This window comes from Anolis carolinensis, chromosome 3, assembly GCF_035594765.1.
Source record: "Anolis carolinensis isolate JA03-04 chromosome 3, rAnoCar3.1.pri, whole genome shotgun sequence".
NCBI lineage: Eukaryota > Metazoa > Chordata > Lepidosauria > Squamata > Dactyloidae > Anolis > Anolis carolinensis.
The window spans coordinates 257,448,640-257,463,968 of record NC_085843.1 but is presented as its reverse complement, the minus strand read 5'-3'; the positions used below and the strand labels follow the sequence as shown (position 1 = coordinate 257,463,968).

The following is a 15,329-nucleotide window of genomic DNA, read 5'->3' as shown; positions in this document are numbered from 1 at the left end:
AGAAGTCATGCTCCCCCTCTATTCTGCCTTGGTCAGACCACACCTGGAATACTGTGTCCAATTCTGGGAACCGCAGCTGAAGGGAGATGTTGACAAGCTGGAATGTGTCCAGGGAAGGACGACTGAAATGATCAAGGGTCTGGAGAACAAACCCTATGAGGAGCGGCTTAAAGAGCTGGGCATGTTTAGCCTGCAGAAGAGAAGGCTGAGGGGAGACATGATAACCATGTATAAATATGTGAGGGGAAGTCATAGGGAGGAGGGAGCAAGCTGGTTTTCTGCTGTCCCGGTGACTAGGACACGGACCAATGGCTTCAAACTACAGGAAAGGAGATTCCGCCTGAACACTAGGAAGAACTTTCTCACTGTGAGATCTTTTCAGCAGTGGAACTCTCTGCCTCAGAGTGTGGTGGAGGCTCTTTCTTTGGAGGCTCTTAAGCAGAGGCTGGGTGGCTATCTGTCGGGGTTCTTTGAATGCAGTTTTCCTGCTTCTTGGCAGGGGGTTGGACTGGATGGCCCATGAGGTCTTCCAACTCTATGATTCTGCCAAAGACGGTTAGTGCCTCACCAAATTACAAAGTTAAGGATTCTATTCTATTGAGCCATAGCGATTAGTTGGCAAGCTACATTCACCTACAGACTACAGTACAGATAGGCTGATAAAAGTGGTACTCCGACAGCTGTCACTTTGCTTGAAGAGTCCAATATCTTTTAACGTTAGCTTCCTCTCCCTCCTTCCTTCCTAGTGAGACTTGAAAGAGGGAAAGATGCTGTCCTTCAGGCAGTCTTCCCTGGGAAACCATCATCTTTCAGCCTCCTTTCAGGGGTGAGTTGGCAAGGTTTGTCAGCTCTGGATAGGGGTGGACAGCTGTGAGGGAAGAGGCCAGGCCCAAAAAGAGAGAGAAAGGACATTTCACAGGCCCTTGAAAAAGCATCCATTAGCCACTGGATTGGCAATATTTATTAGAAATTATGACTAATGACTTCCTCTTCAAGAGACAGGCTATTTCTGCATCTCTGGAAGTGAGTGGAGGGGAATGCTCTGCACATATAGTTTGGTGACATTTCTCTTGGCAGCACTTTCCCCCAAATCCCCCAGTCAGTAGAGTACAGTTGTTCGTCCTCCTGGGTGTGGGATTCTGAGATTAACACAAAGATGTTGTGACATAAACTTTGGTAGATTTAGTCTACTTCAAGGAGAAGAAGATTAGAGGGTTTGAGCTGCAACTTTGTTCAATTACTCCCAAAAGTGCTATAAGATCCCTTTGCATACTGATATTCCGGACTAAAAGTTTTGCCATGTTTAACATGAAATGTCTGGAAAGCTCTGTTTGAAATAATTCATTCAATGTTAACTTATTCAATTTAAGTTGATTGATGTGGTTGCTTGGCTTCTTATATATAAATGGACAGCTAAAATATGATCTACACAGTAAATAGGGTTATATTTTAAATTTATATTTCCTTTGTGTGTATGCAGGTTTTGTATTACTGTTTCCTAAGAGAATGTCCCAGCTTAAATTTTGTTCACGGCGATCCCCAGTTGTTTGCACTAGTGGTTGTGTTGCATCAAGCCAGCCTCTCGCAACCAATATTGGCCTTGGTAAATTGCTTTATTGTTTCTTTAATAGATGGAATCTATATTTTTTTTTGGGTGGTCCCAAACTAAGGATGCACCTGCTCTGTAGAGTTAATGCAGTTGACACTACTTTAGCTGCCATGGTTCACTGTTATGCTATGAAATTCTAGGATCTGTAGCACAGCAATCTTTGGCAAAGAAGGCTAATGATTTTGTAAAACTGTCACTGAGCCATGACAGTTAAAGTGGTTGTCAAACTGCATCAATTTTACAGTGTAGAGATGCACCTTTGGTTAAACATTCTTCCTTCATGACTCTCCATATTTTGGTGACTGCAACTAACAACATGCACCATTGGCTATGCTAGGAAAAGCTGCTGGAATTTGGGGTTTAATGACATCAGAAGTAACATACAATTTCCATTTGTTTTAATGCCATGCAACTGGATGTACATGTGTACTGTATATTTATGTTTTATGAAAGTCTAAAATAGTTTGAAGCATTTTTGAGTTTACGTTTGAAATTTAATGATAAAGTCAGACTCCCTCTACACTGCCATATAATTCAGGTTCTGAATCCAGACTATCTACTTTGAACCGAATTATATGTCAATTCAAAACAGATAACCTGGATTCAGAAACTGGATTATTTGGCAGCACAGATCTAGCCTCAGAACAACAAAATTGTTGAGGTCCAGTGGTGTCCCACCATAAATAAATCTAAATAGGACTATCCTTTGATTTTAGATCTGTCTTGTCCTGTGAGCAACAAGTCCCTTTTCCTGCATCATATATATAGATAGATAGATAGATAGATAGAGAGAGAAAGAGAGAGGTATAGTTATAGATATAAAATGTTCTGCTTTTTTTTAAAAAAAGAATAAAATTTAATTTAGAAAAAATAAGTTTATTCTCTTTTATATGTTTTAGACATAAACCAGAAAACTCAGCCAGAACAAGGGAAAAAAGCATATGATGCAAGAATCAGAAAAAGTCATATTCTTTCCTTTATGCAATGAATATCTTTACATGTTAGTACAGGAAGTGCAAGCAAGTTTTATTTCCTATTACATTGATGTGTAATTTAAAAGTGAATTTGTACGGAAATGATACATTAGGTAATTAGCCTCTTGCTTATTTTTCCTCTTACAAATTCAGTTATGGATATTATGCCTGCTGTCCAAAAATAAGGGAGCCACTTTCATTTCCTCTCACTCAGCATCTGGATTACATATAAAGCCAGTCTCTGATCATTTGTTTCAATATGGAAATCCATTACTTCCATGTTGTGTTGTAATTCATAAAATTATATTATTCCAGCATTTTCAAGTGGAGGGGACTCTTAATACATATTTGATACCAGTTACCTATGACGAATCCTTTCCCATGAAAAAGACCACTTTCAGATCCATAATAAGTGGATGTTGCTTATTGTCGTAGATATTTTAAAGAGTGGCGGCAATGCTGTTGATGCTGCTGTGGCTGTAGCAGCTGCCTTAAATGTTACTGAACCTTGCAGTACTGGAATAGGAGGAGATTGCTTCTGCCTCTACTATGATGCAAGCACAAAACATGTCCGTGGTCTCAATGGAAGGTATGTTTCAAAGAAGTGGAGCCGGAGCGGTTGGGTTCTCTTATTTACTGGGATAGAAACATGTGTCTGTGATGTAACAGGGATACATTGTGGTGTGTGGGTTTCTGCTTTACAAGTAATACATGCAGCATTTCTTTAGTTTTTGCTGCTGTTTTATGAGTAGGAAACTGGAAGACTGTGGTTGCATCTACACACTGTAGAATTAATGCAGTTCGACACCAGTTTAACTACCAAGGTCCTCTTTTATGAAATCCTGGGATTAGTAGTTTGATGTGGCCTCACCCCTCTTTGGCAGAGAAGGTGAAAGACCTTATCAAACTACAGTTTCCACAATTTGTAGCTTTGATCCATGGCAGTTAAAGTGAATTATTTCTACAAGGTAGATGCACCCAGGTTCAAACCCTGGGAGCGGCGTGAGTGGCCGCTGTTAGCTCCAGCTCCTGCCAACCTAGCAGTTTGAAAACATGCCAATGTGAGTAGATCAATAGGTACCGCTCCGGCGGGAAGGTAACGGCGCTCCATGCAGTCATGCCGGCCACATGACCTTGGAGGTGTCTATGGACAACGCCGGCTCTTCGGCTTAGAAATGGAGATGAGCACCAATCCTCAGTGTCAGACATGACTGGACTTAACGTCAGGGGAAACCTTTACCTTTACCTAGATGCACCCTAAGACCCCTCCTTTGTTGGTGGAAATTACTGTTAAGTTTAATAAGCCCCCCAGTGGCTCAGTGGGTTAAACTGCTGAGCTGCTGAACTTGCAGACCAACAGGTCGGCAGTTCAAATGTGAGGAATAGGGTGAGCTCCCACAGTTAACCCCAGCTTCTGCCAACCTATCAGTTCGAAAACATGCAAATGTGAGTAGGTCAATAGGTACTGCTCCAGCGGGAAGGTAACGGTGCTCCATGCAGTCATGCCGACCACATGACTTTGGAGGTGTCTACGGACAACGCTGGCTCTTCAGCTTAGAAATGGAGATGAGCACCAACCCCCAGAGTTGGAGACAACTAGACTTAATGTCAAGGAAAACTTTTACCTTTATCTTATGCACCCTTTGTCTGATCTGTTAATTTGTTTTAATCTTACCTTAATAATCATTTTGTATAAGCATCCTGAAGGACAGAGTCTGCAGTTCTATTTCTATTTGGAATGGAACTTTATTTCAACTAAGAAATCTTAAATCTAGCTCCACACCTCATTTCCTCTTCTTTTTGTTCACATTTTCCTGAATTTAAGTTTAAAAAAAAAAATAATTTTACTACTGCAGGGGTTTTCCTTCCAAACTAGGTCTGTATTGAATAGGCGAAAGGAATATGTGAGTAAAGGCCAGGTGCTTTTCAGTTCCTGTTGCGATAGCTAAAGGGCAAAGAACAGGACATGTTGAATTTCCTACCTCCAGGCTGCCACCAATAAACCTTCCACAAAGAAAGAGGAAACCGTTTCAAACACAGCATTTTGGCCTGTGTCCAGAGGTTGTAGAGTGCATAACCTTCCAAGCACCCTTATGAAAACATAATTAAAGGATCTTTTCCTTTGGAAACAAATTTTCCATTATTCAGTGGAATAGATTGTTGTAAGATTATGGTGGTGTCTTTAAAATAATCCAACCATGTTCTAATTTAGTCAGAAATCATTCAAGAGTGTGATTTTTAAACATGTTTATATAGATCAGTACCTTCATTCATGCCACTTTGCAGCCTAGAAAAGGGGCACCAATAGGAAAATGAGACAATTTGATGTACCGCTTTCCTTAAAAAGCAACACAAAAGCTATGAAAGAAGCGAACTCCTTTGATGGTTGTAGAGAATGCCTGTAATCCTTGAACCTTTTGCATTTACTGGTAATTATTATGGTGTCCCCACTTCTTGTGGTAGGACCCATGTGCTTTTAATAATTTCATGACTATACAGGCAGTCCTCGAGTTATAAACAGCCGACTTACAAATGACTCATAGTTAAGGAAGTGAGAGAAATCTAACCAAGGAAAGGAGATTCACTCCTGAAAGAGTTACCGAGTGGAAAAGGTGTCTCAGCTGAAGCTTTCTCACTAATCCTTGTTTCCACAACAAGCCAAATTTTTCAAAATCCAGTTATCACAGGGACAGAAAGTGAGGTGAAATCTTCCGAACGCAGGCACAGACAGCAAAACAAACATCACAGGGGTGTTATCCCTTACCTATCTATCCAAAGCTTTAAAAATTGATCTGTTCCAACTTACATTCAAATTCAACTTAAGAACAAATTTATAGAGCCTATCCTATTCGTAACTTTAGGATTTCCTGTATTAAGGTACTCAGCCAGTTTTAATCATAAATTTTAAACTCGTGTCTTGTGTCCACTGTATTTTAATCATTGCTCTGTGTATTTATGTATTTTGTGTACGTATTTTTGTAGAAATATGTTTTAATATGTGTATTTTATATAATGATTATGTGTTTTTCGCTATGTTGTAACCCACCTCGAGCCATGAGGAGAGGCAGATAAGAAATAAAATGTTATTATTATTAATTATTATCATTCCATGGTTGCAACTCTCCTCCTTCACTGCACCTCCATAACTGGGAAAACTTCACCCCCTTAATTTTGACACATTGTGCAGCCTTTAAAAATATTGCATCCTGTCAGGTTATAGATTTTAAAAAATATATATAAACTAGCTGTGCCCGGCCACGCGTTGCTGTGGCTTAGTCTGGTGGTGTTGGTCAGTCTACATTAGGTTGTATTGATGCTGTGACCTCCACCCTTCTTTATACTCACATTAGTAGTAGTATTTGAAGTCTGTTACCTTCTTTAATTTTTGTGTTGATTGATAATTGCTTGAGATCCCTGTTGTCTTTGGTTTGTTGTTAATTGTAATGTCTGATTCTGCTGAGTGCGGTTTATATTTTTATTGTGGTACAATAGTCTTTTTTTTGTTTTGCCTGTGTAGGTGTTTATTATTATTGTTGTTGTAGTGATTATGAAGGTTGGATAAGTTAGATGCTACTGTATTGTTTTTTGGAGGCCCAGTGTAGCACTGACTGGCCTCTCAGCCTCAGTGCCTGGCTCTTTCTTGCCTGTGATGGTGTTGATTCTTATTGTTGTTGTTGTTGTCGTTGTTATTATTGTAATTGTTTTTTTGGAGGCCAAGTGTGAATGTAGGGATTGGGGAGGTGGATGAGTTGTGTTGTCAAATGTTGTATTTGTTATAGTCACAATGCGTTGTTGTGAGTTTTGTGGGTCTGGATTGTGGTTTTGTGGTGTGGTTGTGTTGTTATAACTGAGAGGCAAGGCTTTTGTGTTGTGTCGCGAAGTTTTGTATTTCTGGGTCGTTTAGTTGTGTGCCATGTTTTGTATTTCTGGGGCGTTTAGTTGTGTTGTTATAGTTACGATGCATTGTTGTGAGTTTTGTGGGTCCGGATTGTGGTTTTCTGGTGTGGTTGTGTTGTTACAATCAGGAGGGAATGCTTTTGTGTTGTGTTGCCCAGTTTCGTATTTCTGGGGCGTTTAGTTGTGTTGTTATAGTCATGATGCGTTGTTGTGAGTTTTGTGGGTCCGGTGTGGTTTTGTGGTGTGGTTGTGTTGTTACAACCGGGAGGCAAGGCTTTTGCATTGTTTTGCCAAGTTTTGTATTTCTGGGGCGTTTAGTTGTGTTGTTATAGTCATGATGCGTTGTTGTGAGTTTTGTGGGTCCAGATTGTGGTTTTGTGTTGTGGTTGTGTTCTTACAACTGAGAGGCAAGGCTTTTGCGTTGTGTTGTCAAATTTTGTATTTCTGGAGCGTTTTGTTGTGTTATAGTCACGATGCGTTGTTGTGAGTTTTGTGGGTCCGGATTGTGGTTTTGTGGTGTAGTTGTGTTGTTACAACCGGGAGAAAAGGCTTTTGTGTTGTGTTGTCAAGTTTTGTATTTCTGGGGCATTTAGTTGTGTGCCAAGTTTCGTATTTCTGGGGCGTTTAGTTGTGTTGTTATAGTCACAATGCATTGTTGTGAGTTTTGTGGGTCCGGATTGTAGTTTTGTGGTGTGGTTGTGTTGTTACAACCGGGAGGCAAGGCTTTTGCGTTGTGTTGTTAAGTTTTATATTTCTGGGGCGTTTAGTTGTGTGCCAGGTTTCGTATTTCTGGGGCGTTTAGTTGTGTTGTTATAGTCACGATGCATTGTTGTGAGTTTTATGGGTCCGAATTGTGGTTTTTTGGTGTGGTTGTGTTGTTACAACCTGGAGGGAAGGCTTTTGCGTTGTGTTGCCAAGTTTTGTATTTACGGGGCGTTTAGTTGTGTTGTCATAGTCACGATGCGTTGTTGTGAGTTTTGTGGGTCCTGTGTGGTTTTGTGGTGTGGTTGTGTTGTTACAACTGGGAGGCAAGGCTTTTGCATTGTGTTGCCAAGTTTTGTATTTCTGGGGCGTTTAGTTGTGTTGTTATCGCATGATGTGTTGTTGTGAGTTTTGTGGGTCTGGATTGTGGTTTTGTGGTGTGGTTGTGTTGTTGTAACCTGGAGGCAAGCCTTTTGCATTGTGTTGCCAAATTTCGTATTTCTGGGATGTTTAGTTTTGTTGTTATAGTCACTGCGCAAACAACTTTATCATTTTATATATATAGATTCAGCTGGAATTTGTAGGTGTTTCAGATTTAGATCTTTAAATATTATAAATATCTACGCATTCATATCATTACTTTTTATGTGCTTAAAATGTGCTTTATGAGATGCTAAATGTATGTGATCTATGTAGGCTTTCTTTAATCTTACATAGACCAGAGATCTTTGGTAGTTGAGTAATTGCTTAGTTAGGGCTGGATTTGATAATTCACAGGCTTAATTTTTAGCAATCTCTCTATGCTGTAGATACTGCATTAATGAAAGCATGCTTCTAAGCAAAATGTTAATTATAGAATTATCCACTTAATGGCATTTTATAAACGGTCCAGAACTCTCCCAGTACTTCTTTTGTATGTGTTTTTTCCCTACTGTATTTGTGTGGATCCCATCAATATCCTTTAGTTGGTAGATCTAGGAGCCATATATCTGAAAGTACCATAATATGTTAAGAGTAGTAGAAAAAACAGAAGATTTTCAACAATTGAGGTAACTAGCAAGACTTTCTGGGAATGAGGATGGCAAATTATCATTGGTGAGTTGGCTGGTGAAAAATATCATGAAAATTGTTTACATTGTTTCAGGTTGTTGCTTCATTTATGAGAGCTGCTGCAATGCGATCTCAAGCAATCGTACCACCTTAATCTCTTAAAATCAAATGGATGCTGACATTTCTGCAATCCCATTTACATAGGCCTGTCTGCTTGCTTTGCAGTGGCCGATCTTCACAGTCCCTAACCTTGGAGCTGCTCAAAAATGCTGGTTTCAGTGAAGCAAATCCCCCACCAGTACAACATGCATATAATGTCACAGTACCTGGTGCCGCAGCTGGATGGTGTGATGCTGTTGCAATCTTTGGAAGCCAAAAGGTGACCCCCAAATGGTTAAAAAGTAGAATCTGAGTTGTGTCATTTTTGCAATTAAAAAATTTTGAATTTTCAGCTTCATTATTTGTGTATATATTGTAATATTGTAAGTTTACATATACAGTACAAGCAATTATGTACCTTTGATGTTTCATAATAAGCCCCCCTTATGACAGTTTTCTATTTCTTTGATTGTTTTCGTCTTCTTCCAGTCATTAATATAATAATGTAGCTGCATGGAAAAATAATAGAACCATCTTTCCTGATTCAGCTTTCCATGAGGCAGATTTTGCAGCCAGCGATAGAATTGGCTGAGAAAGGATTCCCAGTATCAGAAGTTACTTCTCATCAGTGGAAGAGTGGTGCTTATACTCTTCAGACGCCTGGAAACCAACATGGGAAGGACCTGTTGATTGATGGTGAAGCACCTAGCCATGGCCAAGTGTTCAGAAATCAATTTTTGGCAAACACTTTCAAGGTAAGAAGATCTTCCAGCTTCCCTGGAGAGCTAAGGTCTATTACAATTGAAACAACATTGTTATTTCAGTACCATTGTTTCCATTCAAACTGTTCCAGACAACTGTAGTTGTATCTTTAGGTGGCCTGGTCTCATATTACTATCGTATTCTAAGCTGATCTGTCCTCAGGAAGAGTCAGAACACATTTTGTGAAAAATTTCAAAGTCTGTACTGACATATCAGTGGCTTATAATATAGGATGGGATCCTATACATTTTTAGTTATGTTCCATCAGGCCATTTAGCTATACAACCCATCACATATCCTTTCAAGTGTTTATATAACATTTTGGAGCCATTTTGGCTTATTGCTACAGGTTACACAGTGATTAATTAGCTCTGCAACACCATTTTAAAAAAGGGAGGGATATGTATGTTTGTGTGTCTGTGTGTAGTGTCAGGATCATAATTTCTGGGCCTGTACTCTGGCACCAGAAATCAAGGACGCTGACATCAAAGACTGATAAGGCACCTGCAGCTCTCGACCCTGAAGGGAAACGGCTGGTGTGCAAGCGGGAAGAATTGTGCGGGGTTTTCTCTGGGTGGGAATTGTTACTTTGAATGTGGGGGAAGTGTATATAAGGGAATCTTTCTGGGCCGACCAGCAATCTTGGCTTTATGCGTGTCAAGTGTCCTTCAGTAAAGTTTTCGGTGATAACAGAGCGAGTCTCTTGTGTTCATTCGGAGGCGGCTGGAGTGAGCTGCCAGTGTAGAATATTCTTATATACGAGGGCTATCCACAAAGTAGGTTACGTTTTGGAATTAAAAATGAACAACGTATAGGAGAAAACATTTACCATATGCAGTTGAAAGCCACACCCAAATACCACATCTCACGTAGTTGCCATTCAAATCTAGGCACTTACCAGAGCAATGAATTCTGCCACTTGCGGCCTCAACCACTTGTTTCCAACAATAGGGACGTGGCTGGCAACGCAGCATTTTGGTGATGCTGCGCAGCTGCGGGAAGGGCTGGTTGAGGGCGCAAGTGGCAGAATTTAGTGGGAAAGGATTTGCAAAGCTCCTTCGTCGCTATGGTAAGTGCCTAGATTTGAATGGTGACTACGTGAGATGTGGTATTTGGGTATGGCTTTCAACTGCATATGGTAAATGTTTTCTCCTATACTTTGTTCATTTTTAATTCTAAAACGTAACCTACTTTGTAGATAACCCTCGTAGTATACTTACTTGGCAGGGGAGACACCATGATCACGAAGGTGGTTTTCCCAGGGTGAGGCTCTTCCATTGTACTCCGGATGTGCTAACCCCTGCAATTTCCCCAAATGCGGGAAACTTGACTGCATAATTTGTGGTACCTATAGTTAAGGGGCTGGGCTGTGGCGCAGCTGATTAGTAGCCAGCTACAATAAATCACTATGACCAAGAAGTTGTGAGTTTGAAGCCAACCTGTGTCGGAATGAGCACCCGACCATTAAAAAATAGCCCTGCTCATTGTTGACCTAAACAACCCGAAAGATCGTTGCATCTATCAAGTAGGAAATTTAGGTACCACTTATGCGGGGAGGCTAATTGAACTAATTTACAACGCAATAAAAATTGTCCAGCAGCGTTTGGAATGAGGAAGTATCCATCAAGGACTCGGTGTCACAATGGATGATGAAGCAACTGCTCCCCCTGTGGCTGTTATCGAGCATACCCTCAGTAAGCTGGAAGCTGGAGAAAGTTAAATTGCCTCTGTGTCAGTCTCTATCTCTATGTTCATATGACATTGAATGTTTGCCATGTATGTGTACATTGTGATCTGCCCTGAGTCCCCTTTGGGGTGAGAAGGGTGGAATATAAATACTGTAAATAAATGAATAAATAAATATTCTGTAGTACATTCAGTTATCATATCTGTGTTTTGGAGGTTTCTAGAGAAAGAAAAATATATATGATTGTAACAGCTATTTAAAAACCAGCTGTTATAGGTTGTGGGTAGTTATGCCTGGAGCCTGAAATAAAACTGGAGAAAGAATGGAGGGAGGCAGAGTTCGGGGACAACTGGAAATTGATAAAAACGTAAACACAGGAAATATAAAGTTTGCTTAGTTTTATTGGTATAAAGAAGCCTTTTAATGAAAAACATGTTCCTTGTTGTTGGTCAACTTTTGTTTAAACTGCTATACTCATGGAACTATAGGAGTCTCTCTACGTGAGCATCGTCATCCCTGAAAACAAAATATTCACGTTGGAGTCACTGTAAAACTTTTACTTTGAAACCCAAGGAAGATCTAGAAGAGCAGATTATTGGAAGCAAAAAGGCATCAGTGCTTGTATGGAGTAGTTAGTGATAGAGGAAGTTCTAAGAGCATGCCTGCCTTTTTTGTGCCACCTCTCTGTTTCTTTCTCTGATGTATGGCGTGCCTTTTTGCTTTCTTCCTACCTGCAGAAGTCACTTCATCCTTCTTTGAAAAGATAGTCTTTTTATTCTCTTCTTTAGGAAGGGAGGATCCATGAGGTTTCTCCCTCAGGATGGCTTAAACCCACATATGAGAGCCTTCCTTGGAGCTGTTTACAAAAATATTATTTTATCTATTTTATTCTATCCCAGCTGGATTTTATGAAACAGTAAATGCAAATTTTACTTTTTAAACCACACAAGAGCACCCTGAGTGTGTCTCCCTAGCTTTTAACTACAAACTCATATTTGCACAGGCTACGCTGCACTCAGCTTGATGGGGATTCAAAATGTTCCCATAGGAATAAGTTAGGTAGGTTACCTGTATCCAGGGTTAAACAATAAAGTAGTAGCCTGGAAGTGGTTTCCATCAAAGTGTGTTCGTGGAATAACTGGCCGAATTTGGAACTACGATTATTGAATCCATGCAAACGTGAAAGCACTTTTAATTATTTTTACTCCAGTGTATTGCTCCATCAGCCTTCATTCCATCATGTTGTCACCCCCTTAAACATTTGTAATCATTTTCTAATTCTTATGCATTCCGGTGCAAAATGCGGCGGCTCGTCTTCTCGCCGGGATGCCGGCGAAGTGGCGTATCACCCCAATTCTGCATCAGCTGCACTGGCTACCGATTGAGTACCGGATTACTTTCAAGATACTGGTACTAACTTTCAAGGCCTTACATGGTCTGGGGCCAGCGTACCTGAGGGCCCGCTTATCCCCCTACCAACCCCAGAGATTACTTCGGTCCGAAGACCAAAATTTGCTTGAAGTGCCTAACATACGGACTTATCATTTGTCTTCTACTAGGTAGAGAGCCTTCTCGATTGTAGCCCCTCATTTATGGAATGCCTTGCCAGTTGAAACTCGAACTATCCGAGACCTACTTGCCTTTCGGAAAGCCTGCAAAACCTTGCTCTTCCGACAAGCTTTCGATGGGTGAAAAACTCGGGGCTATGTCTGTTTTTATTGTTGTTTTTATTGTTTTTATTGTTATTTTAAAGCTAAGTGTATTGTTTTAATCTATTTCTGTAAACCACTCCAAGCCAAACTGGGAGTAGCGGTATACAAGTCTAATAAATAAATAAAAATAAATAAATAAAATTAAGGGAGCAACTTCTTTATAAGATTCAGGTAGTTGCCTGATTGTCTGTTGCGCAGGTTGGAGGTCTGGCATATCCTTTCAAGTGCTTCTATAACATATTGAAGCCAGTTGAGAGGTGACCATAAGAAATGAATGGAGTTGTTTTTATTTTGAAACGTATTTATATTTGCAATAATGTTCTGATACTTCCAAAGAATACTCTAACCAGGTGAAATATGGTGCAATATAGAAGGACTAGGACCCTAGCATTGTAGAACTTGTCCTCAAGCTTACAAAGAATGCTCTGTATGGTCACATCTACATGGAACAGGTCACTCTGGGGGAATTTCTGTTCCAGAGTTACCCTGAATCCACCATGTACCTGCTCAATCTGTGGCTAGTGCTCAGACATACTAATCCATCCCTATGTCACTTCCACTACTCCTTGTTGACCATGGAGCTCCTTTTGAGTGGCTGCCACCTGTCAAATCTGATATCAGAAGAGTGGTCCTTCTTGCAGGTTGCACAGGCACCCCATTCTGACGTCAGCAGATGCAACAAGTGACTGCGGTCCCTTCTACACTGCCATATGAAATCCAGATTGATATAATCCAGTTCAGAGCAGATAATGTGGATTATATGACAATGTAGAAGGGGGTGGCAGGGAGCTCCATGGCTAGCAAGGAACAGCACCAGTGACACAGGGAAAAGCTTTATTTATTTAGTGTCAAAAGCACTGCATAATAAATAAGTTTAAAAGTGATAAACTGAAGGAATCACAAGCAGCTACTGTAAATAGTTTTAGACCAAAAGCAGGCAACAGCAACCACATTGTCCATAGCTTTAAATAACTCTACCTCCGTACATGAGGCAGGACATTGTGGGCAAGCATACATATGCAGAGTTGTTTGTTCTGCTCCATTGTTGCACAAGGTGGAGAATTCCTCCAGGTAGTGCCATCATGCTTTTAAACATTTTCAGGAAAAAAACTACATTCCCTGAACTGATCACTGCAGGGAAAAGGTGATGATGGTGGTGTCCATCTGGACAGTGGATTGGGCCAAAAACTCACTAGAAGTAGCTATGTGTCCTGTAGACAGTCAATGCTGGATTCGATGTGGGTCCATTTTTTTTTGTTCATGCAGACAAGCCCTTAGTGTTTTAAATCCAGAATTTGGTTAGCCAATTTCTGCCTTGGTCTAAGAAATAGTACTGGCCATATCATTTTCTGATTTTGAATTTATGTTGGGAACATGCCATTGAGGAAGTAATCATTTGTTTTAGCATTGAACAAAAAGGATCAAATCAGGGCAGGGCAATGCATTTTGTAAAAATATATCACGCATTTCTGCTCTTTTGGGTCCACCTGGCCTCTTGATAGGAAACAAGACTTGTAGTCTGTGAGAATGATGAGGAGTGATGTTTATCTAAATATGACTGTTTCATGTTGTGTAGGGAAATTGAGTATGGCAATAATGTACATCAAATGTAGTTTTATTTCCACAGCAATTGAATTTGCTTCCTGGCTAACTTGGTTTTGACAAACCTAAGAGATTTGGAAGCCATGCTTGGATGCTCTTCAACAGCCTCTCCCTGTTTCATTTTTAAGCTAATTATAAATCTCAATATCCTGGTCTGACAAATGCTGGTACATAATCTTGTTGTGAAACTAATGTAATGCTGAAGAGATGTTCAGAGATAAATGACCCAGAAATCAGCAAATGGAATGGTATATAGATGAAGTCATCCTGTTCTTTCTTTTGTTGTTGTCATTTCTTTTCTGGCTTATTTCTTCCCTCTTCCATGGGCCAGTATGCAATCATGTAAGCTCATCGGCTTCTATCCATATTGTCCATATTTTCATCTTGCCCACAGGTATTTATTTCCATATGTAAATTTCCCTTAATACTGAGTATCAGTTTCAAAAGATGCTAGTATGTATGTTTATTGCTCATGGGTTGCAGATTCATACCATGTGTTCTCATTTACATATGTATTGTTCATCGATAAAGAAGATACATAATTCACTAGTGTCATCAGTTCAGAGTAAAGGACTTCACCACTGGGAACTGGGGCCCCTTCTACACTGCCATATAAAAGCCAGATTATCTGCTTTGAACTGGATTATATGGCAGTGGAGACTCATATAATCCAGTTCAAAGCAGATAATGTGAATTTTCTATTTTGATAATCTGGATCATATGGCAATGTAGAAGGGGCCTGGGTTTCACAAATGGACTGTCTAAAGAGGGGGATTTGTAAAAACATTGAAGTCAGAGGCTGAATAGTATGTTTTATTAATAGGCACATTCAAATAGGACCAGCAGTATTTCATTAATTCTTTGGAAAAACCTGACAGGTAGAAAGAAAGACAAAGGTCCTTCTACGCTGTCATATAAAATCCAAATTATCTGCTTTGAACTGAATTATATGGCAGTGTAGACTCATATAATTCAGTTCAAAGCAGATAATGTGGATTATCTGTTTTGATAATCTGTATTATATGACAGTGTAGAAGGGGCCTTATATAAACCCCTCTGTGCACTCTGATGGGGTCTATATTAATCATAATTGGATGCACCAAAACTAGTGGGATTTAATTTCTCCATGAGTACTTCTAAGGCTGGAAATATAGTGCCTTATATCCCAGGATCTGATCTCAGTGTAGAAGAGGCCTAAGTGGCAACCTTAAAACTGGAGTACTAAGTATCTCAAC

General features: G+C 40.0%; 1 protein-coding gene and 1 non-coding gene across 2 annotated transcripts in view; both read left to right on the top strand.

Annotated features, from left to right (window-relative positions):
* Nucleotides 1-249: 249 nt before the first annotated feature.
* LOC100561816 (glutathione hydrolase-like YwrD proenzyme) overlaps nt 250-15,329 on the top strand; it is a 45,983-nt gene continuing 30,903 nt past the window's right edge. Inside the window, exons 1-4 of the mRNA XM_016992065.2 lie at nt 250-1,603; nt 3,019-3,172; nt 8,458-8,611; nt 8,880-9,086. Coding sequence (XP_016847554.2) covers nt 1,507-1,603; nt 3,019-3,172; nt 8,458-8,611; nt 8,880-9,086 — 612 coding nt within the window. The 5' untranslated portion in view covers nt 250-1,506. The remainder of the gene's footprint in view (nt 1,604-3,018; nt 3,173-8,457; nt 8,612-8,879; nt 9,087-15,329) is intronic.
* LOC134298115 (U1 spliceosomal RNA) lies at nt 10,306-10,466 on the top strand. The gene has a single exon (XR_010005081.1). It is a non-coding gene; the product is annotated as a U1 spliceosomal RNA (small nuclear RNA).